Source organism: Cricetulus griseus, chromosome 5 (genome assembly GCF_003668045.3).
Source record: "Cricetulus griseus strain 17A/GY chromosome 5, alternate assembly CriGri-PICRH-1.0, whole genome shotgun sequence".
Lineage (NCBI taxonomy): Eukaryota > Metazoa > Chordata > Mammalia > Rodentia > Cricetidae > Cricetulus > Cricetulus griseus.
Window position 1 is genome coordinate 11,157,055 of NC_048598.1, and position 23,826 is coordinate 11,180,880.

General features: G+C 42.9%; 3 protein-coding genes across 8 annotated transcripts in view; 2 read left to right on the forward strand and 1 right to left on the reverse strand.

Annotated features, from left to right (window-relative positions):
• Nucleotides 1-4,502, forward strand: part of Mia3 (MIA SH3 domain ER export factor 3) — a 38,824-nt gene extending 34,322 nt beyond the window's left edge. For 2 of the 5 annotated variants that reach the window (XM_027418770.2, XM_027418771.2), the window contains 6 exons: nt 25-159; nt 993-1,061; nt 1,149-1,222; nt 1,300-1,371; nt 2,711-2,861; nt 3,673-4,502. In XM_027418770.2, coding sequence (XP_027274571.1) covers nt 25-159; nt 993-1,061; nt 1,149-1,222; nt 1,300-1,371; nt 2,711-2,861; nt 3,673-3,986 — 815 coding nt within the window. In that variant the 3' untranslated portion in view covers nt 3,987-4,502. The remainder of the gene's footprint in view (nt 1-24; nt 160-992; nt 1,062-1,148; nt 1,223-1,299; nt 1,372-2,710; nt 2,862-3,672) is intronic. The other 3 variants (XM_027418767.2, XM_027418769.2, XM_027418768.2) reach the window with 3 other exon arrangements.
• Nucleotides 4,503-7,835: 3,333 nt separating this feature from the next.
• Nucleotides 7,836-15,963, forward strand: LOC103163900 (transport and Golgi organization protein 1 homolog). Its single transcript, XM_027419037.2, has 6 exons — nt 7,836-7,914; nt 8,010-8,083; nt 9,577-9,727; nt 12,705-12,778; nt 14,272-14,422; nt 15,235-15,963. The coding sequence occupies exons 1-6, from the start codon at nt 7,851-7,853 to the stop codon at nt 15,555-15,557; spliced, it is 837 nt and encodes a 278-aa protein (XP_027274838.1). The 5' UTR covers nt 7,836-7,850; the 3' UTR covers nt 15,558-15,963.
• Nucleotides 15,964-16,984: 1,021 nt separating this feature from the next.
• Nucleotides 16,985-23,826, reverse strand: part of Aida (axin interactor, dorsalization associated) — a 42,473-nt gene continuing 35,631 nt past the window's right edge. The window contains exons 9-10 of one of the 2 annotated variants that reach the window (XM_035445606.1): nt 20,379-20,496; nt 16,985-20,299 (exon numbers count right to left, since the gene is read on the reverse strand). In XM_035445606.1, the coding sequence (XP_035301497.1) occupies nt 20,203-20,299; nt 20,379-20,496 (215 nt within the window). In that variant the 3' untranslated portion in view covers nt 16,985-20,202. The remainder of the gene's footprint in view (nt 20,300-20,378; nt 20,497-23,826) is intronic. The other variant, XM_027418776.2, reaches the window with a different exon arrangement.

The window sequence follows — 23,826 nt, forward strand, 5'->3', positions numbered from 1 at the left end:
GTAACAAGGCATTGCTGTCTTCAGGTCTGAGCCAGAATGGTTCTTTTGGCCCATCCCCTGTGAGTGCTGGTGAATGCTCCCCTCCCCCACCAGCAGAGCCACCTGGGAGACCTCTTTCTGCCACACTCAGTCGAAGAGACATGCCTAGAAGTGAATGTGGTGAGCACTGGTGTACCTAGCCCTCTGTACTGCAGGAGGTGAAGGGGTTCTTCCCTTAGAATTCAGATCTGTCCCTGAACAGAAGGGGTCTCTGTCAGGAGGTGAAGGGGTTCTTCCGTTAGAATTCAGAGCTGTCCCTGAACAGAAGGGGGTCACTGTAAGCGCTGCCATAGGACAGAAAGATGTATAGCCTTCTAGAGGCACCTGCTTTGCTTTGTAAGAATAATTTGTACTTTGAAATTTAACTGAAGTTTAAATTCTGTCTGTGACGCTAAGAAAGGTTAGAAGTCAGACTCAGAGATGTAACCAGTACACTGCTGTCAGAGATTCAAGCTACAGAACAATATTCTTACTACAAAGTCCATTGGTTATCTTTAAAACCAAGGCAGTCTTGGGGCTGGAGAGGTGGCTCAGTGGTTAGCAGCACTTGCTACTCTTCCAGAAGACCTAAGTTCACACTTCATACCACCAACATGGCAGCTCCCAACCACCTTTAACTCAAGTCCCAGGGTATCTGACACACTCTCCTAACCTCTATGCATACTGAACACAGGTGGAACAGACACATACATACAGGCAAAATGCCCATAAAATAAAGGAAAATAATCTAGAAATAAATTTACAGAAACTGGGGCAACTTCTGCTTCAATATTGAAGTCTGTGTAAATTGTGACTCATATTTTGAGACCCCTCTTTGGGATTGCAGGCATGTGTTACCTCACCTAGCAGATCTATTTGTAGTGCTGCTCTTTAGTTAAGAGTTGAACCCTAGCCACAACAGACTGATTCCCCCTGAAAACTACATGTCAAGGGCTCTGTTGTTTCTTTCCCAGGGTCATTGGACAGGCATTTACCTCGTCCTCGGTGGCCATCAGAGGCATCTGGGAAAAACTCTGCTTCTGGTAAGGGGCCTAAGGACTTTCTGCATGTGGGACCTTCATTCTTTTCAGAACCCATGTGAGTCTAATTCATTCTCTGGCCTCTTGCAGACCCAGGACCAGGACCCATGATGAACAGCAACTCCCGGAGCTCCTCTCCAGCAAAGGCCACGGATGAGAACAAGGTACGCTCTGCAGATGAGTATTTCCTACTGGTACCTGCTTCCTCTCTTGTTTATTTGTCTATTTGTTTCTTTAAAAGCAAACTGTTCCAAAAGATCCTGATGGCCCCTCATGTTCCAGCATCACCCCTTTAGCTGAGCATACAGTAGCAGTAAGTGTTTAGAGATCGAGGGCCAGAGTGGGCTTTGGTTTTGCTTGGTTTGTCCTTAGAAGCTTCTAAAAGCATGACACAGCTTCACCTTGTCACCATCTATCGAGTGGCAGTATCACTCCAGCACTCCTTGACTTTGGAGTGCCACTGAGCCAGAGTGGTTGTTTGTTGGTGTCCTTTTCACTGTGAGTGAGATTACTAACCAGTTTAGAGCACTTGCTCTAACTACTAGTACATAGTACATCATCATCAGTACAACCTATGCTGTGTGCTTTGTGCTGAAAGCCATGAGTGACAGAGACTCACTGTAAGTCATACTATTCATAGGCATCAGGTTTGGAACTGTGCTTCTGAAACCCCCTGCATCTGTGTACCTGGCCAAGTGTTTGGAATAATATGAAAGCAGACTGCTTACACACAGAAACGTGTGTACCACCTCTTGATCTGGTCCTCAGCAGTGGCCAAGTAATTTTCAGTGTTCACAGCAGTGTGTACTCCTGTGACATGTGTGGCTATTGGAGTTGCTTAGCCTTCTGCACTACAGTAACACAGTGTGGAAATTCCTGTTCTGTCGTGTGTAGTGTTGCCATTCAATGAAGGTCATTACTGGAGCTGTCTACGTAATTACAAACATAAAACTGTGCTGGGAATACTGTGAAGTCCAGTGTGGGGCTCCAGGGATGTGCATGTCTTGAGAAGTCTTTATCCAAGCCAGGCTGGGTGAGACCCAGAGGCCTTTCTAGACTTCAGACACTGAAGACTTCAATTTGGAGGAATAGGAGGGACACAGCCTTGGAGTGGAGCCTGGTATCTGAGTTCTAGCCTGCCCTCTTACATGCAGCTCAACTTTTCTTGCCTTTGCTTGCCCAGGTTTAAATGAGGATAGTCACACAGACGGAAAGATCCAAGAATTTGGATAATATACCAAAGACCTACTGAGGCTGCCCTGAATGGTTACTATTACTGCTTGTGTACAAAATATATTTTCATTCTGTTCTCTGTCTTCTTAATATGTACATGTGGAGTTACAGTGATGAGAGATAGAGCATTTCTTTTGATACGGATTGCAGTGTGTATGGCATGCCCTGTGGTACAACCACTTCTTGGGAAAAGCCAGAAGACAGTCAACTTCATAAGAAGTTGGCTTTTCCCTGTCTTGTGCAGATAGCAAACAGTAACCTGAGTCACTGCTTGCAGCATCCTTCTGACCTCTGAGTTGTCATTGGCAACAAGGGGTGAGGTGGCGTGTTAGGCTGACGGTTCTTTGGACAGGTGCCAGTTTAATAAATAGTCTTTGCACCATGTAAAAGCATTTCCAAACTTTGTTTCTTTTCTACAGGTTAACATGCCTCCCAGAGGGCCCCCTCCATTCCCAGGGGCGCCTCTCTTTGGTGCCCCTTTGGGAAGTCCTGTGCCACCACCCACTCGATATGGACCACCTCCTCCACTGATCGGGCCTTTTGGGCCTCGGCCAGTTCCTCCACCATTTGGTATGATGATCTGAACAGTATTGACTTGTAAAACATACTCATCTTTTCTATTCCTTGCTAAAGTACTTGTTACCATAGAGCTTTACAATTGAGGATGCAGCTGAGAACATTGTAACGATTGTGAAGCCTCTGAGCACATAAAGGTTCTATGTAATCTCCCTAAACTGAGTTGGGTATGGCTGACAAGGAAAGCCAGCAATGTTCCCTCTGCAGGTGCATTTGAACACCGTATTGTATATGGAAAAGATGGGTGTCACATGTCATAAAACCCTGTAAGTCACAGAGACACATAGAATCATAAGACACTGGTCAGAGAATATAGACAGGAAGCTAAACAATCCCTTCTCCCTGGCACTAGGCAGAAGAGAGCTGTTACACAGAACACAATAGCAGCCTAGTGAATGTAGATCAATTTGAGTCCAGCTCCTTTGTGTGTTTTGGCCACATGAACTTCTGGTTGACACAGTGGTAGGTCTTTATCAACTTTGTTGCAGTGAATGTGTGTTTCATAATGAATCTGTGTTTTCACTCTGTTCTTGGCATGGCTGTTACTCTGAATAGAGATGTTCTGAAATGCAGAATTGCAGAGTGAAAAGAAAACCTGGACTTAAGCAGAGCCAGGTTTAAACCTGTGCTTTGCTCAGTGGCCACAGACTAATTTCAATTTGCTGAGTCTCTTTTGCCTCATCATAAAGTCAGGGTGCCACAGTTGACTTTCTAGGGCTGAGAAATTAATAAATATGTTACTGTACTTGGAATGATTGCTCATTTCAATGTGTTTCTTGGTATTTACATGACTCTTGTTTCCTAGTTCCAGGCATGGGTCCACCACTAGGCATAAGAGAGTATGCACCAGGTGTTCTGCCTGGGAAACGGGATCTGCCTGTTGACCCTCGGGAGTTTTTACTAGGACATGCACCATTTAGACCTCCGGGTTCACTTGGTCCAAGAGAGTATTTTATTCCTGGTGCCCGTTTACCACCTCCAACTCATGGTCCTCAGGACTACCCGCTGCCACAACCTGCTGCAAGAGACTTACTGCCTCCTGGCCCAAGAGAGGAAGCCCCACCTGCCTCTCCAAGCAGTGTCCAAGACAGTTCACCGGCTTCAAAACCCATCCCTTAACTTTGTTTGACCTCTATCTGAGTGAGAGGGAAAGATTGGACAGTACATTGTTCATAACATCAAGAATTTCATTGGCTTCAAAACCTAAAAGTTTCTTATACAGCGTTTGTTTTTAGTACTAAGCTGCCTTGGCAGTGTGCATTTTTGAGCCAAACAAAAAAATATTATTCTCTATTCTAAGTAAAAAAAAATCATATCTTAAGCTAATGTCCTTCCAACTTTGAAATGTGCAATAAAGAAATACCTGTGTCTAGTTGATGTAGCATATGTAATTGCTCAATGATTTAGAATATCCTAAAGTATGAACATTTCCTGTGGAAATGCTTTAGGAACATGTATTTCCATTGCCTTGGTCTAGTGTGTGCCAGTTGATACAGAGCGAGGTGTTCACAGCTCCATCTGTCTGTGTCTCAAAGACTGTTACGCTAAAAACGTGTACTCAAGGATCACAAACTCGTCTTTGTTGCTAAAGTTCTTTGTAGTAATAGTTCATAAACTTTGTTTATTAGTATTTTCCAAGTGTCTGTTGATTCTTTGGGTTGTTTTGAGACTTGTATCATTTGGGAAACCTGACAACTGGCCTTCTGGAACTCTAGTGGTGAGTGTGCACAGTCCATGTGACACAGCTACGTTTTCCCTAAGTCACCAGTGAGCTCTACAGGAATTCTTCCTCTTATTCAAATAAGTCAGCAGCCCCACCTATCTTACCTTTCTGTGCCTTCTTGATGCTCGATGCCTGTTTGGGAACGATCTTCTGTGTAGAAGTTTGCATTAGTATCAAGAATTATTTGTAGCTGGATGTGGTGGCGCACACCTTTCATCCTGGCTTCTGGGAGGCAGAAGCAGGTGGGTCTCTGTGAGTTACAAGACAACCACGGCTACATAGAGCCTGTCTCAAAAACTAAGAGGAAAAAAATTATTCGGACCAGCAATATGGCCCATCTAGTAAAGGCACTTACTGCCAAGCCTGGCAGCTTTAGTTTTATCCCTGGAGCCACACATGAAGAGAACCAACTCCCAGTAGTTGTCCTCTGCCCTACACACACACACACACACACACACACACACACACACACACACACACACACACACGCCTTAAAATGTGGAGGGAAAAATTAAATTACAATTTTTTCACCTCATGTTTTGTTGCTTTTAAAACCATTTTTGTACTAAGGGTTCGTAAAAGATCAAAATCACATGCCATGACTGTAAGATCATTTCTTTTTAGAAATAGACATTCTGTTCTCTCTCACATCACCTTGCAGCTGAGTTTCAAGGAATATGACAAGCAAGAATCAGGAAGGTGTCATGAGGAAGAATGATTGCAAACTAGAAAACTTAACTATGTCTTCAGTTGTTTTGAGATTGGGTCTCATAGTGTAGCCCAGCCTGGCCTCAGACTCTCAGTGATCCTCCTGTTTCATCTCCCAAGAGGCTGGAATTTCAGGCTTGAGTCACCTTGCCTAGCTTAATTCTTTGATAGATACTAATGAAAAATTAATATTCAAATAGTGGTGCTTTTATTTATAAACCAGGTTTAAGTCTAGGAACTGGTATTGCATCATGTAAAGTCCTGTATCCCTTTTACAGTGTCTTTAAAACAACTGGTTCAGACAATATATAGTAATTGTAGCTGCACATTATGTAAGAGCTGTAACATGTAAAGCTGTAAAAGGTGGAAACTGCTTATTGTGACACTGTGTTCCCTAAAGTCCTGTGAAGTCATGATACTGAAATCTAGGGCATAGTAGGCTGGGATTTTAAAGCCACGTGGGTCTTTCGAAAAATGAGAAACAGCTTCAATGAGAAATAAAATCCTCAACATCTGAAGACATGGTATACAAAGACAGGCTCTCTGAATGCAGTAAGTTCTGAGGTAGCCTGTAAATTCTCCAGTAAGAGTTAGATATGCCTAGCCCAATCTGAAATTTCAGAAGATTTTATATAAGAAAACACCACAGAATAGTGTAGGTCATTAAAAATTATTTTTTATTCTATGCATATGTGTTTTGCCTGCATGTATGTACGTATACCACATGTATGCCTGGCGCTCATGATCCCCTATAATGAGAGTTATAGGCAGTTGTGAGCCGCAATGTGGGTGGTGGGAACTGAACCCTGGTCCTCTGCAAGAACAGCCAGTGCTCCTAATCCCTAAACCACCTTTTACACCCCTAGCATATGCTATTTTTTATTCTTATAAAAAAAAAACTAAATTACAAATACAGCTTCTGGAACGTATCTACCAACCTCAGGACCCAAAATCAATACATTCATATAGTCACACATTGTTCCTTTTTTATTTTTTTGAGATAGGATCTCACCAATGTAGTATAGGCTTTTTCAGAGTTGATAACCTACCTCCACTATCTCAGCTACCTAAGTTTAGATGACATAGAAAGTAAAGATTTTATCAGCTAAGAAGACAAATAGTAAAGCTAAGTAACACCCTACCCCCCCTTTTCCAATTGAATACGGCGGTTTTTTCCCCTCTAAAGCCCTGTAGTTTTCCTGCCGTATATGATAAATGTCAGAAAGATGTAGAGAAACAGTGTGGTTATCTGGGCAGTTCTGAGCCATTCACCACTGCCTTCCCTCCACACCATCGGATTGTAATCCTAGGCTACAAAAGCCCATAATAAGCCATCAGTCTACGGATGGCACAGAGGACATATTACCACATTTGAACCACTTTTCCATTTCCAAAGTTCCTATTTCAGTAGTTCCCTCCAGCTGTTTCTGGGCTGAGTGGCTGAACTGTCACTAGGAGCAGTGTACCTCAGCCTCAAAAGCATTTCTCTTAGAGCACAGGCTGATTTTCTATGGCAGTTTTTTTTTTTTTTTTTCACTTCAATGGAACTAGTGTAATGTGAAATGCCCAGTGTTAACTGGTTTAAGACAGTCTTTTCAATCAAGTCTGAATTAAAGCCAAGTTTATCACAGGAATTTCCCTTAGCTCTCTTGAACCCTGATGGCAGGCACCTGTAGTTCATAGAAACAGTTATGAGAAGGACCAGTGCTGTAGCACAGAGACTTAACAAGTTGCTATTTGATTATTATTATTTTTGTTTATTTGTTTTTTTGAGACAGGGTTTCTCTGTGTAGCTTTGGCACCTATCTTGGCACTTGCTCTAGAGACCAGGCTGGCCTCAAACTCACAGAGATCTGCCTGTCTCTGCCTCCCGAGTGCTGGGATAAAAGGCATGTGCCACCAATGCCCTGCTTCCAAGTTGCTATTTGTATTATGGTCTGTGAGAAAAAGGACAGTGTACAGTCTTTGTTACATCTTAATAATAGTAGGTTTGAAGGGATTGCTTTTTTATGTCTAGTGAGGAACACCAAACACAAGGTACTGAGAACTCCCCAGGTCCAGAGTACTGCCCTGTGTACTGAGAACTCCCCAGGTCCAGAGTACTGCCCAGGTTACTGAGTACTGGAGAGGTGGCTCAGTGGTTAGCAGCACTTGCTGCTCTTCCAGAAGACCTAAGTTCACACTTCATACCACCAACATGGCAGCTCCCAACCACCTTTAACTCAAGTCCCACGGGAATTAACACCCTCTCCTGGCCTACAGGCTTATTGCACACAGGCGGTACAGATACATGCATGCAGGTAAAATACCCATTCATATAAAGGAAAATATTTTGGAAATAAATGTACAGAAACTGGGCCAACTCTTGTTTCAATATTGAAGTCTGTGTAAATTGTGACTCATATTTTGAGACCCCTCTTTGGGATTGCAGGCATGTGTTACCTCACCTAGCAGATCTATTTGTAGTGCTGCTCTTTAGTTAAGAGTTGAACCCTAGCCACAACAGACTGATTCCCCCTGAAAGGACTCTGTTGTTTCTCTCTCAAGGGCCGATGGACAGACATTTACCTTGCCCTTGTTGGCCATCAGAGACATCTGGGAAACACTCTGCTTCTGGTAAGGGGCCTAAGAACTTTCTGAGCATCCTGCTGCGGGACCTTCATTCTTCTCAGAGCCCATGTGAGTCTAAGTCATTCTCTGGCCTCTTGCAGACCCAGGTCCAGGACCCATGATGAACAGCAGCTCTGGGAGCTCCTCTCCTGCAAAAGCCATGGATGAGAGCCAGGTACACTCTGCAGATGAGTATTCCCTACTGGTCCCTGTTTCCTCTCTTGTTTGTCTATTGGTTCCTTTAAAGCAAACTGTTCCCCAAGATCCTGATGGCCCCTCGTGTTCCAGCATCACCCCTTTAGCTGAGCATACAGTAGCAGTAAGTGTTTAGAGATCGAGGGCCAGAGTGGGCTTTGGTTTTGCTTGGTTTGTCCTTAGAAGCTTCTAAAAGCATGACACAGCTTCACCTTGTCACCATCTATCGAGTGGCAGTATCACTCCAGCACTCCTTGACTTTGGTGTGTCACTGAGCCAGAGTGCTTGTTTGTTGGTGTCCTTTTCACTGTGAGTGAGATTACTAACCAGTTTAGAGCACTTGCTCTAACTACTAGTACATAGTACATCATCATCAGTACAACCTATGCTGTGTGCTTTGTGCTGAAAGCCATGAGTGACAGAGACTCACTGTAAGTCATGCTATTCATAGGCATCAGGTTTGGAACTGTGCTTCTGAAACCCCCTGCATCTGTGTACCTGGCCAAGTGTTTGGAATAATATGAAAGCAGACTGCTTAACACAGAAACGTGTGTACCACCTCTTGATCTGGTCCTCAGCAGTGGCCAAGTTAATTTTCAGTGTTCACAGCAGTGTGTACTCCTGTGACATGTATGTCTATTGGAGTTGCTTAGCCTTCTGCACTACAGTAACACAGTGTGGAAATTCCTGTTCTGTCGTGTGTAGTGTTGCCATTCAATGAAGGTCATTACTGGAGCTGTCTACGTAATTACAAACATAAAACTGTGCTGGGAATACTGTGAAGTCCAGTGTGGGGCTCCAGGGATGTGCATGTCTTGAGAAGTCTTTATCCAAGCCAGGCTGGGTGAGACCCAGAGCCTTTCTAGACTTCAGACACTGAAGACTTCAATTTGGAGGAATAGGAGGGACACAGCCATGGAGTGGAGCCTGGTATCTGAGTTCTAGCCTGCCCTCTTACATGTATTATGACCCACAATCAGCTCAACTTTTCTTGCCTTTGCTTGCCCAGGTTTAAATGAGGATAGTCACACAGACTGAAAGATCCAAGAATTTGGATAATATACCAAAGACCGACTGGGGCTGCCCTGAATGGTTGCTATTACTGCTTGTGTACAAAATATATTTTCATTCTGTTCTCTGTCTTCTTAATATGTACATGTGGAGTTACAGTGATGAGAGATAGAGCATTTCTTTTGATACAGATTGCAGTGTGTATGGCATGCCCTGTGGTACAACCACTTCTTGGGAAAAGCCAGAGGACAAGCAACTTTATAAGAAGTTGGCTTTTCCCTGTCTTAGCAGATAGCAAACAGTAACCTGAGTCACTGCTTGCAGCATCCTTCTGACCTCTGAGTTGTCATTGGCAACAAGGGGTGAGGTGGCGTGTTAGGCTGACGGTTCTTTGGACAGGTGCCAGTTTAATAGTCTTTGCACCATGTAAAAGCATTTCCAAACTTTGTTTCTTTTCTACAGGTTAACATGCCTCCCAGAGGGCCCCCTCCATTCCCAGGGTCACCTCTCTTTGGTGCCCCTTTGGGAAGTCCTGTGCCACCACCCACTCGATATGGACCACCTCCTCCACTGATCGGGCCTTTTGGGCCTCGGCCAGTTCCTCCACCATTTGGTATGATGATCTGAACAGTATTGACTTGTAAAACATACTCATCTTTTCTGTTTTTTGCTAAAGTACTTGTTACCATAGAGCTTTACAATTGAGGATGCAGCTGAGAACATTGTAACGATTGTGAAGCCTCTGAGCACATAAAGGTTCTATGTAATCTCCCTAAACTGAGTTGGGTATGGCTGGACAAGGAAAGCCAGCAATGTTCCCTCTGCAGGTGCATTTGAACACTGTATTGTATATGGAAAAGATGGGTGTCACATGTCATAAAACCCTGTAAGTCACAGAGACACATAGAAGTATAAGACACTGGTCAGAGAATATAGACAGGAAGCTAAACAATCCCTTCTCCCTGGCACTAGGCAGAAGAGAGCTGTTACACAGAACACAATAGCAGCCTAGTGAATGTAGATCAATTTGAGTCCAGCTCCTTTGTGTGTTTTGGCCACATGAACTTCAGGTTGACACAGTGATAGGTCTTTACCAACTTTGTTGCAGTGAATGTGTGTTTCATAGTTAATCTGTGTTTCACTCTGTTCTTGGCATGGCTGTTACTCTGAATAGAGATGTTCTGAAATGCAGAATTGCAAGTGAAAAGAAAGCTTGGACTTAAGCAGAGCCGGGTTTAAACCTGTGCTTTGCTCAGTGGCCACAGACTAATTTCAATTTGCTGAGTCTCATTTGCCTCATTTTAAAGTCAGGGTGCCAAGCTAGGAATCTGGTATTGCATTATGTTAATTCTTGCATCCATTTTACCCTGTCTGTAAAACAACTGGTTCAATCAATTTACAGTAACTGTAGCTGCACATTATGTAAGAGGTGTAATATGTAAAGCTGTAAAAGGTGGAAAGTGTTTACTGTGACCTGTGTTCCCTAAAGTCCTATGAAGTCACATTATTGAACCTAGGACATAGCATGCTGGGATTTTAAATCCTTGTGGGTCTTTTGAAAAATGAGAAACAGCTTCAATGAGAAATAAAATCCTCAACATCTGAAGACATGGTATACAAAGACAGGCTCTCTGAATGCAGCAAGTCCTGAGGAGCCTGTAAGTTCTCCAGTAAGAGTTCAATATGCCTAGCCCAATCTGATATTACAGAAGATTTTATATAAGACAACACCACAGGATAGTGTAGTCATTAAATTATTTTTATTGTATGCATATGCGTTTTTCCTGCATGTACACATATATGACATGTATGCCTGCTGGTCATGATTCCAAAACAGGGGGCCAGATCCCCTATAAACACAGTTATGAGCAGTTGTAGCCACAATGTCGGTGGTGGGAACTGAACCCTGGTCTGCAAGACAAGCATGTGCTCTTAACCTCTGAACCATCTCTTACACCCCGAGCATATGCCATTTTTCAACCTTATAAAATAAGACTAAATTGCAAATACAGCTTCTGGAATATATGTACCAACTTCAAGACACAAAATCACTACATTTATATGGTTTCAAATTATTGCTATTTTTTTTTTAAGAAAACGTCTCAGGTATGCACTTCAGGCTTTTTCAGAATTGATCTCAACTACCTCAGTTTAGATGGCATATATAAAGTAAAGATTTTACCAGCTAAGAAGACAAGTAGTAAAGCTAAGTAACACTCTCCTCCTCTTTTCCAAATTGAAAATGGCGATTTTTTTCCCCTCTAAAGCCCTGTGGTTGTCCTGTGGTATACGATAAACAATGTCAGAAAGATGTAGAGAAACAGTGTGGTTATCTGGGCAGTTCTGAGCCATTCATCACTGCCTTCCCTCCACACCATCGGATTGTACATCCTAGGCTACAAAAGCCCATAATAAGCCATTAGTCTATGGATGGCACAGAGGACATATTACCACATTTGAACCACTTTTCCATTTCCAAAGTTCCTATTTCAGAAGTTCCCTCCAGCTGTTTCTGGGCTGAGTGGCTGAACTGTCACTAGGAGCAGTGTACCTCACGCTGAAAGTATTCCTCTTACAGCACAGGCTGATTTTCTATGGCAGTTTTTTTTTTTTTTTTTTCTTTTTCACTTCAATGGAACTAGTGTAATGTGGAATGCCCAGTGTTAACTGGTTTAAGACAGTCTTGTCAATCAATCTGAATTGAAGCCAAGCTGATCACAGGATGTTCCCTTAGCTCTCTTGAACCCTGATGGCAGGTACCTGTAGTTCACAGAAACACAGTTATGAGAAGGACCGGTGCTGTGGCACAAGCATTACCACTTTGCTATTTGTATTATGGTCTGTGAGAAAAAAGAAAGGAAAATGTACAGTCTTTGCTACATTTTAATAATAGGTTTGAAGGGATTTTTGTTTTCATTTTAATTCTAGTGAAAAACATCAGACACAATGTACTGAGAACTCCCCAGGTCCAGAGTACTGCCCAGGGAACTGAGTACTGGAGAGGTGGCTCAGTGGTTAGCAGCACTTGCTTCTCTTCCAGAAGACCTAAGTTCACACTTCATACCACCAACATGGCAGCTCCCAACCACCTTTAACTCAAGTCCCAGGGTATCTGACACACTCTCCTGGCCTCCATAAGTATTGCACACAGGATGTACAGATACACATTCATGCAAAATACCCACAATTATAAAATAATTTAGAATAAATGTACAGAAACTAGGGTAACTCTTGTTTCAATATTGAAGTCTGGGTAAATTTGACTCATGTTTTGAGACCCCTCTTTGGGATTGCAGGCATGTGTTACCTCACCTAGCAGATCTATTTGTAGTGCTGCTCTTTAGTTAAGAGTTGAACCCTAGCCACAACAGACTGATTTCCCCTGAAATCTACATGTCAAGGGCTCTGTTGTTTCTGTCTCTAGAGCCAATTGAAAGGCATTTAAATTACTCTCAGAGGCCATCAAAGGCATCAGGGAAACACTCTGTTTCTTGTAAAGGGGCCTAAGGAATTTCTGCACCTACTCCATGAGGGACCTTCATTCTTTTCAGAGTCCATGTGAGTCTAAACCATTCTCCTGCCTCTTGCAGACCCAGGACCAGGACCCATGATGAACAGCAGTTCTGGGAGCTCCTCTCCAACAAAGGCCATGGATGAGAGCCAGGTACACTCTGCAGATGAGTATTCCCTACTGGTCCCTGTTTCCTCTCTTGTTTGTCTATTGGTTCCTTTAAAGCAAACTGTTCCCCAAGATCCTGATGGCCCCTCGTGTTCCAGCATCACCCCTTTAGCTGAGCATACAGTAGCAGTAAGTGTTTAGAGATCGAGGGCCAGAGTGGGCTTTGGTTTTGCTTGGTTTGTCCTTAGAAGCTTCTAAAAGCATGACACAGCTTCACCTTGTCACCATCTATCGAGTGGCAGTATCACTCCAGCACTCCTTGACTTTGGAGTGTCACTGAGCCAGAGTGCTTGTTTGTTGGTGTCCTTTTCACTGTGAGTGAGATTACTAACCAGTTTAGAGCACTTGCTCTAACTACTAGTACATAGTACATCATCATCAGTACAACCTATGCTGTGTGCTTTGTGCTGAAAGCCATGAGTGACAGAGACTCACTGTAAGTCATGCTATTCATAGGCATCAGGTTTGGAACTGTGCTTCTGAAACTCCCTGCATCTGTGTACCTGGCCAAGTGTTTGGAATAATATGAAAGCAGACTGCTTACACACAGAAACGTGTGTACCACCTCTTGATCTGGTCCTCAGCAGTGGCCAAGTAATTTTCAGTGTTCACAGCAGTGTGTACTCCTGTGACATGTGTGGCTATTGGAGTTGCTTAGCCTTCTGCACTACAGTAACACAGTGTGGAAATTCCTGTTCTGTCGTGTGTAGTGTTGCCATTCAATGAAGGTCATTACTGGAGCTGTCTACGTAATTACAAACATAAAACTGTGCTGGGAATACTGTGAAGTCCAGTGTGGGGCTCCAGGGATGTGCATGTCTTGAGAAGTCTTTATCCAAGCCAGGCTGGGTGAGACCCAGAGCCTTTCTAGACTTCAGACACTGAAGACTTCAATTTGGAGGAATAGGAGGGACACAGCCATGGAGTGGAGCCTGGTATCTGAGTTCTAGCCTGCCCTCTTACATGTATTATGACCTACAATCAGCTCAACTTTTCTTGCCTTTGCTTGCCCAGGTTTAAATGAGGATAGTCACACAGACTGAAAGATCCAAGAATTTGGATAATATACCAAAGACCGACTGGGGCTGCCCTGAATGGTTGCTATTACTGCTTGTGTACAAAATATATTTTCATTCTGTTCTCTGTCTTCTTAATATGTACATGTGGAGTTACAGTGATGAGAGATAGAGCATTTCTTTTGATACAGATTGCAGTGTGTATGGCATGCCCTGTGGTACAACCACTTCTTGGGAAAAGCCAGAGGACAAGCAACTTTATAAGAAGTTGGCTTTTCCCTGTCTTAGCAGATAGCAAACAGTAACCTGAGTCACTGCTTGCAGCATCCTTCTGACCTCTGAGTTGTCATTGGCAACAAGGGGTGAGGTGGCGTGTTAGGCTGACGGTTCTTTGGACAGGTGCCAGTTTAATAGTCTTTGCACCATGTAAAAGCATTTCCAAACTTTGTTTCTTTTCTACAGGTTAACATGCCTCCCAGAGGGCCCCCTCCATTCCCAGGGTCACCTCTCTTTGGTGCCCCTTTGGGAAGTCCTGTGCCACCACCCACTCGATATGGACCACCTCCTCCACTGATCGGGCCTTTTGGGCCTCGGCCAGTTCCTCCACCATTTGGTATGATGATCTGAACAGTATTGACTTGTAAAACATACTCATCTTTTCTGTTTTTTGCTAAAGTACTTGTTACCATAGAGCTTTACAATTGAGGATGCAGCTGAGAACATTGTAACGATTGTGAAGCCTCTGAGCACATAAAGGTTCTATGTAATCTCCCTAAACTGAGTTGGGTATGGCTGGACAAGGAAAGCCAGCAATGTTCCCTCTGCAGGTGCATTTGAACACCGTATTGTATATGGAATAGATGGGTGTCACATGTCATAAAACCCTGTAAGTCACAGAGACACATAGAATCATAAGACACTGGTCAGAGAATATAGACAGGAAGCTAAACAATCCCTTCTCCCTGGCACTAGGCAGAAGAGAGCTGTTACACAGAACACAATAGCAGCCTAGTGAATGTAGATCAATTTGAGTCCAGCTCCTTTGTGTGTTTTGGCCACATGAACTTCTGGTTGACACAGTGGTAGGTCTTTATCAACTTTGTTGCAGTGAATGTGTGTTTCATAGTGAATCTGTGTTTTCACTCTGTTCTTGGCATGGCTGTTACTCTGAATAGAGATGTTCTGAAATGCAGAATTGCAGAGTGAAAAGAAAACCTGGACTTAAGCAGAGCCAGGTTTAAACCTGTGCTTTGCTCAGTGGCCACAGACTAATTTCAATTTGCTGAGTCTCTTTTGCCTCATCATAAAGTCAGGGTGCCACAGTTGACTTTCTAGGGCTGAGAAATTAATAAATATGTTACTGTACTTGGAATGATTGCTCATTTCAATGTGTTTCTTGGTATTTACATGACTCTTGTTTCCTAGTTCCAGGCATGGGTCCACCACTAGGCATAAGAGAGTATGCACCAGGTGTTCTGCCTGGGAAACGGGATCTGCCTGTTGACCCTCGGGAGTTTTTACTAGGACATGCACCATTTAGACCTCCGGGTTCACTTGGTCCAAGAGAGTATTTTATTCCTGGTGCCCGTTTACCACCTCCAACTCATGGTCCTCAGGACTACCCGCTGCCACAACCTGCTGCAAGAGACTTACTGCCTCCTGGCCCAAGAGAGGAAGCCCCACCTGCCTCTCCAAGCAGTGTCCAAGACAGCTCATCGGCTCAAAACCCATCCCTTAACTTTGTTTGACCTCTATCACTGAGTCAGAACGAGAGAACGAGAGTGGACAGTGCATTGTTCATTATAGCAATGAATTTCATTGGCTTTAATATCTAAAAGTTTCTTATACAGAGTTTGTTTTTAGTACTAAGCTGCTTTGGCAGTGTTTTTTTGGGCCAAACAAAAAATATTATTCTCTATTCATAGTAAAAAAAATAATCACATGTTAAGCTAATGTCCTTCCAACTTGAAATGTACAAAAAAGAAATACCTGTGTCTAGTTTATGTAGCATATGCAATTGCTCATGATTTAGAATATCCTAAAGTATTAACATTTCCTGTAGAAATAAAACGTGTACTCAAGGATCACAAACTCGTCTTTGTTGCTAAAGTTCTTTGTAGTAATAGTTCATAAACTTTGTTTATTAGTATTTTCCAAGTGTCTGTTGATTCTTTGGGTTGTTTTGAGACTTGTATCATTTGGGAAACCTGACAACTGGCCTTCTGGAACTCTAGTGGTGAGTGTGCACAGTCCATGTGACACAGCTACGTTTTCCCTAAGTCACCAGTGAGCTCTACAGGAATTCTTCCTCTTATTCAAATAAGTCAGCAGCCCCACCTATCTTACCTTTCTGTGCCTTCTTGATGCTCGATGCCTGTTTGGGAACGATCTTCTGTGTAGAAGTTTGCATTAGTATCAAGAATTATTTGTAGCTGGATGTGGTGGCGCACACCTTTCATCCTGGCTTCTGGGAGGCAGAAGCAGGTGGGTCTCTGTGAGTTACAAGACAACCATGGCTACATAGAGCCTGTCTCAAAAACTAAGAGGAAAAAAATTATTCGGACCAGCAATATGGCCCATCTAGTAAAGGCACTTACTGCCAAGCCTGGCAGCTTTAGTTTTATCCCTGGAGCCACACATGAAGAGAACCAACTCCCAGTAGTTGTCCTCTGCCCTACACACACACACACACACACACACACACACACACACACACACACACACACACACACACACACGCCTTAAAATGTGGAGGGAAAAATTAAATTACAATTTTTTCACCTCATGTTTTGTTGCTTTTAAAACCATTTTTGTACTAAGGGTGCGTAAAAGATCAAAATCACATGCCATGACTGTAAGATCATTTCTTTTTAGAAATAGACATTCTGTTCTCTCTCACATCACCTTGCAGCTGAGTTTCAAGGAATATGACAAGCAAGAATCAGGAAGGTGTCATGAGGAAGAATGATTGCAAACTAGAAAACTTACCCATGTCTTCAGTCCACAACTATGGGCTGAAATGAATGATACAGTTGTTTTGAGATTGGGTCTCATAGTGTAGCCCAGCCTGGCCTCAGACTCTCAGTGATCCTCTTGTTTCATCTCCTGAGAGGCTGGAATTTCAGGCTTGAGTCACCTTGCCTAGCTTAATTCTTTGATAGATACTAATGAAAAATTAATATTCAAATAGTGGTGCTTTTATTTATAAACCAGGTTTAAGTCCAGGAACTGGTATTGCATCATGTAAAGTCCTGTATCCCTTTTACAGTGTCTTTAAAACAACTGGTTCAGACAATATATAGTAATTGTTGCTGCACATTATGTAAGAGCTGTAACATGTAAAGCTGTAAAAGGTGGAAACTGCTTATTGTGACACTGTGTTCCCTAAAGTCTTGTGAAGTCATGATACTGAAACCTAGGGCATAGTAGGCTGGGATTTTAAAGCCACGTGGGTCTTTCGAAAAATGAGAAACAGCTTCAATGAGAAATAAAATCCTCAACATCTGAAGACATGGTATACAAAGACAGGCTCTCTGAATGCAGTAAGTTCTGAGGTAGCCTGTAAATTCTCCAGTAAGAGTTAGATATGCCTAGCCCAATCTGAAATTTCAGAAGATTTTATATAAGAAAACACCACAGAATAGTGTATGTCATTAAAAATAATTTTTTATTCTATGCATATGTGTTTTGCCTGCATGTATGTAGGTATACTACATGTATGTCTGGTTCTCATCAGTCCAGAAGAGGGTGCCAGATCATCCATAACCAGAGTTATAGCCAGTTGTGAGCCGCCATGTGGGTACTGGGAACTGAGCCCTCCCTGGTCCTCTGGAAGAACAGCCAGTGCTCCTAATCCCCAAACTATCTCTTACACCCCTAGCATATGCTATTTTTTAACCATATAAAAATAAGATTGAATTGTAAATACAGCTTCTGGAATGCACCTACCAACCTCAAGACACAAAATCATTACATTCATATCCTGCCTCCACTATTTCAACTACCTAAGTTTAGATGGCATATAAAGATTTTATCAGCTAAGAAGACAAATAGTAAAGCTAAGGAACACCCTCCACCCACCTTTTCCAAATGAAAATGGGGATATATCTCCTCTAAAGCCCTGTGGTTGTCCTGTCGAATACGATAAACAATGTCAGAAAGATGTAGAGAAACAGTGTGGTTATCTGGGCAGTTCTGAGCCATTCACCACTGCCTTCCCTTCACACCATCGGATTGTAATCCTAGGCTACAAAAGCCCATAATAAGCCATCAGTCTAAGGATGGCACAGAGGACATATTACCACATTTGAACCACTTTTCCATTTCCAAAGTTCCTATTTCAGAAGTTCCCTCCAGCTAGCTAACATTTCTGGGTTGAGTGGCTAAACTATCACTAGGAGCAGTACCTCAGCCTCAAAAGCATTTCTCTTAGAACACAGGCTGTCTTTTTTAGGGCAGTTTCTTTCACTGCAATGGAAACTTGTGAAATGGAATGCCCTGTGTTAACTGGTTTAAGACAATCTTGTCAATCAAGTCTGAATTAAAGCCAAGCTTATCACAGGATGTTCCCTTAGCTCTCTTGAACCCTGATGGCAGGCACCTGTAGTTCATTGAAACACAGTTATGAGAAGGACCGGTGCTGTGGCACAGAGACTCACCACTTTGCTATTTGTATTATGGTCTGTGAGAAAAAAGAAAGGACAATGTACAGTCTTTGCTACATTTTAATAATAGTAGGTTTGAAGGGATTTTTTTTTTTAGGTCTAGTCAGGAACATCAGACACAAGTTACTAAGTGAATCCCCAGGTACAGAGTACTGCCTGGGGTACTGGGTACTCTCTAGGTAAAGAGTACTGCCCGGGGTACTGAGTACTCCCCAGGTACACAGTGCTGCCAAGCACCTTAGAGTCTTTTCATGACACAGATTTGTGGCTCTTGCCTTTGAGAAGCTTACAGTCTTGGGATCCAAAACCCAAAGCTTAGGATTCAGATAATCAGTTAATTTAAGGCAAATTCTTAATCTCCTAGAACTACTATAGTCAGAATTATTTTAGCATTTGGAATTAATCTGATCAAGATTAATTTGGCTGTGGATTTTTTTTTTCAGGTTGGGCCTGAATAGTTTTTTATTAACATCCATCTAGTAAACATTGACTAGTAGGTGCTGAAAGTCAAGACTAGATCTCTTGAAGGGCAAGGTTAAAACATCTTCTTTGAGACTACTTACTTAAAAAGCCAATACACTGAACCCTGTGATGAGGTTATACTATTTAAGAGCAGGCCCAGTCCTGACAGTGCAGCCCACTCAAGCACTTCTCATCAGAACATGAAGATTAAAATGTGTGGGTTCTATGTCTAACCCACAGAAAGCCCCTCAATCTCAATGTTCTGTGTAACAACTAGCCATCATGTGCTATGTGAAAGTTTTATTTATGCCTCGTTACATCAAAGGTAAATAGTCAATTTAAAATAACTAATGACCTGCATATTTTCCAAAGGAATGCATGACTGTATATCTAAATAGGAAATAAATGGCAATTCTATCTACCTATATTAAAAAAAATAAACTATCTTTTCATATTTTGCATACTAAGGAGAGGTATGCGGTCTTAAGGTCTCACAATGGGTTGTCAGGAAGCAGCAGTTATCCGCAGTATTTTAACATCTGACTCAACTCTTCCTAAATGATGCAATTTAAAAGATACTGTAAACACATTTAAAACCTGGAGTTACTCTGAGATGGTTCCAGCGTTAACCCCAGAATCTACCAGGAAGAATAGCAGTGTGACAGAGAAGAACAGATAACCCCTTGGCTATACATGTGTTCATGTCAGGAAGCCAGTCTTGTCATCCAGGGGATTCTCATCTGGCCAGGCCACACTTCCCATCAGGAGATCTATGGCATTCTGGCAGGATACTTGTAAAGAGTAACTACAGGCTCCCAGACCGACTTTCCTAGGCAATGTAACTAGTCCAATCCTGCTCAGCAATTCTCCCCACCTCAGCCCAGAATGTTGCATATTGGAGCAAAGGTGAGCAGAAATGTAAACTCTAGCACATTCTTATTGCTGCATTGTCTGAAGTTCAGCACATCGACCACAACAGTACTACCTGGGAAGCAGGGGAGGAGGAGTGGTAATGAGAAAATAGACAATTAATTGCACAATTAATAGAAAAGTAAAAATGTTTCAAAATCTACAATAAACCTGTATCCAATAGGTTAGTGATGTGCTGAACTTTTGAGTTCTGGGGTCCGGCTTTGTAATGGACTTGCTGGCCAACTGGCATGGGTAGGACTCATTTCCTGCCTGTTGAAGAGTGATATGCTACACAGAGCTATGATGGTTTCTGAGTGGTAAAATTCACATAGGTTCCAGGTTATTTGTATCAGGATCATTCCTTGTGCAAAGTTTGATGTAGATGAAGATAAAGTGGTTTCTTGGTCAATAATTGTAATTTTTTTCTTTTAAAGTCAGTGGGTTTCTTGTATCTGGAACCACAACAGAAAGATTATTGTTTAAAATACTCTGATTGATCCCCAAGTTCCATTTGCCATGCCCCAAACTTACAATTCTATTACAATTGGCCCAGGTTTAATTTCATCCATCTCCATGAAGGCAAAACACTTGGTGCTGGTGAACCTCTTTTTAGGCTTGTAATGTTTGAATTCAAAGAAGATGGCTGCACCTATGAAACGACAGGCAGCCCCTTCCACGTTAATTAACTTTCATTACTCACCAGAAGCATATGAAGAAGCAATAGTTTGAATAATCCACAAAGTAACCTGTTAAATACTGTCTGCTACTATGAGTAGCAACCCCAAATTCTATTCTAACATTTCTCCATGTCAACTAATTCTACAAAGTCCTGAGTGAGACGGACTCAAGAATGTAAATCACTAAAGAACACAGAATAGGGCTAAGATGGCTCAGTGTGAGGACTAGAATCCAGATTCCCCAGAACCCATATAAATGACAGGTGGCGGTGGTGGCTGCCTGCAATTCCAGAGTTTGGAGGGAGAAACCAAAATTCCTGAAGCAAGTTGGTTAGCTAGACTAGTTAAATCAGTGAGCTCTGAGTTCAACTGAGAAACATGTCTCAATGAATAAGAAAGAGTAATTGAAGAATACTACGGCCAGCCTTGGGCCTCAACACACATGTGTACATGTTGGTGCACCTGCACACACAGGTGAAGCCACACACATGACCTCTAAGTACACTATTGTGTTAGATACTTTTATGTCAACTTGACATAAGCCAAGGTCATCTGAGAGGAAAGAATCTCAATTAAGAAAATGCCTCCAAAAGATCAGGTTGTAGGCAGGCCTGTAAGGCATTTTCTTAATTAGTGATTGATGGGGAAGGGCCCAACCCATTGTGGTTGGTATCCTCTCTGGACTGGTGCTCCTGGGTTCTATAAGATAGCAGGCTGAACAAGCCATGAGGAGCAAGCCAGAAAGCAGCATTCCTCATGGCCTCGGCATCAGCTCTACCTCCAGGTTCCCACCCTCTTTGAGTTCCTGTCCTGGCTTCCTTTGATTATGAACAGTTGAAATGGAAGTGAAAGTCAAATAAACACTTCCCTCCCCAACTTGCTTTTTGGTCATGGTGTTTCATCACAGCAATAGAAACCCAAACTAACACAACGACACACAGGAAAAATTTCAAAACAAAACAAATTGCAGAAGAGGAACAGAGTCCACAGGCGTAAAGTGCACTAGACAGCCCACAGCAGGGGTAAAGTGCACTAGACAGTCCACAGCAGGGGTAAAGTGCACTAGACAGCCCACAGCAGGGGTAAAGTGCACTAGACAGCCCACAGCAGGGGTAAAGTGCACTAGACAGCCCACAGCAGGGGTAAAGTGCACTAGACAGCCCACAGCAGGGGTAAAGTGCACTAGACAGCCCACAGCAGGGGTAAAGTGCACTAGACAGCCCACAGCAGGGGTAAAGTGCACCAGACAGCCCACAGCAGGGGTAAAGTGCACTAGACAGCCCACAGCAGGGGTAAAGTGCACTAGACAGTCCACAGCAGGGGTAAAGTGCACTAGACAGTCCACAGCAGGGGTAAAGTGCACTAGACAGCCCACAGCAGGGGTAAAGTGCACTAGACAGCCCACAGGGGTAAAGTGCACTAGACAGCCCACAGCAGGGGTAAAGTGCACTAGACAGCCCACAGCAGGGGTAAAGTGCACTAGACAGCCCACAGCAGGGGTAAAGTGCACTAGACAGCCCACAGCAGGGGTAAAGTGCACTAGACAGCCCACAGCAGGGGTAAAGTGCACTAGACAGTCCACAGCAGGGGTAAAGTGCACTAGACAGCCCACAGGGGTAAAGTGCACTAGACAGCCCACAGGGGTAAAGTGCCCGTGCATTAGTTAGACTGGAAGTGAAGGTTCCTTTTAAAACATTCAAGCTCAACCAGCTTTGCTTCCTCCTGAAATAACCCCCAAATGCAAACAACAAAGTCATGTGCTATTAAATGTTACCTAATGCCTCTTTAGAGTCCAAAGCTGTGCATTTACCCATCACCTACACCCACATGTGCTGTGGATGGACGGGTATAAAGGCAACAATAATCAAGCATTCATGAGAAAGTTCCATAGTTACACATCTCCAAAGACAGACAGATAAGCTCTGAATCCTGAAGGGGAAAACAGCTCAGATTATGATATAAGTTACCAGTGTAGCCCCAAACTGATTTCTAAAAAAGGCATGAAAACCAATGAAAGTTGATGTCTCACTCAACTAGTTGCTATTTAATTCTGCTTTAACCGGGGTGGTACTGGATCCTGCCTTTAAACACTATGGTAGACATCTACTTTAGTGACAATACAGCTTCTAACTGATGGTGTTTAACAATGCTCTCAACAGCCAAGTGAACAGTCCTGGCACTTGGACACAGACAGAGTATCTCACAAATCAAGCAGAAATGCCCAGTCACTCAAGAAACAATGGAGAGAGGGAGAAACAGGCACACTTAGCCTGTACTTCCTCACACAAAAGCATCTCAATAGTTGGGCTACTGGGGATCAACTTCCCTAAGCATAGAACCCTATCAGATCCACACAGGTATATTATCTCTTCTCATTCCTACAGCAATAGTAGAAACATCTAATTATCAGACCATATTTCTTACTCTCTTCAGTATTCAGTATTCTCTTACTGTATTCAGAGGGAATACATCTTTTTACCATGATGTATATGAGGCCAAAAAAACATTAACAAAGTTGTGCTTGGAATCCTAAGGCCAAATATGTCACCATTGTTCTTTCTCATCTGCATTATCAGAAACAAAATTTTCACTGCAGTCTTGGTATGCAGAGTTCTGTGTGCCACACATTTGTTAAAAATGTAAAATTAGGATATCCTAAGATGACTGAAAGGCTTATACCCATGAAATTTCCTTAGCATTAGCATCACTTAGAACCACGGTGACTAATATTAAGTTCAAAGCTGGAGAAAAAGAATGGTGAAGTCCTGAATATACTTCAACAATTCATCAGTCATCAGGAATAGCAAAGCACAGTAAGGAAGGTTAGCCCATGGACTACACTGTCCTTCACATCAGAAACAGGTCTCAAAGCAATGGGGAGAAGGCACACTCAGTGTTGCAATTTCTTCCTTAAGTACCCCGAACCCTCTGATACACACCCTTCTAACCCAGAGTTTCAAGTTCTGGAGTCTATCAGAATGACCTGGAGGACTTTAAGAAACACACTGCTAAGGCTGCACCATGGCTCATCCACCAGGGCTCAGGGGCTGCCTCTGCTGCAGCCGTGGTTTAAGAAGAAAAGCATCGACACGACAGAGGCTGAGGCACTCGCTTTATACCCATGTCCTACAGAGCTTAGCATCTCAAACTGCAGCTGAGGCTCAAGGGACATAAGGGACTCTGAAGGCTTCTCTGTAGAGAGCACCAATAGGTCAGTGGGCAGATGGCAACTGCAAGGATTTATTGCTAAGACCTGTGCTAGGCTGGTAATGCAACACTTCAGTGTGACAAAAGGTGGCTTT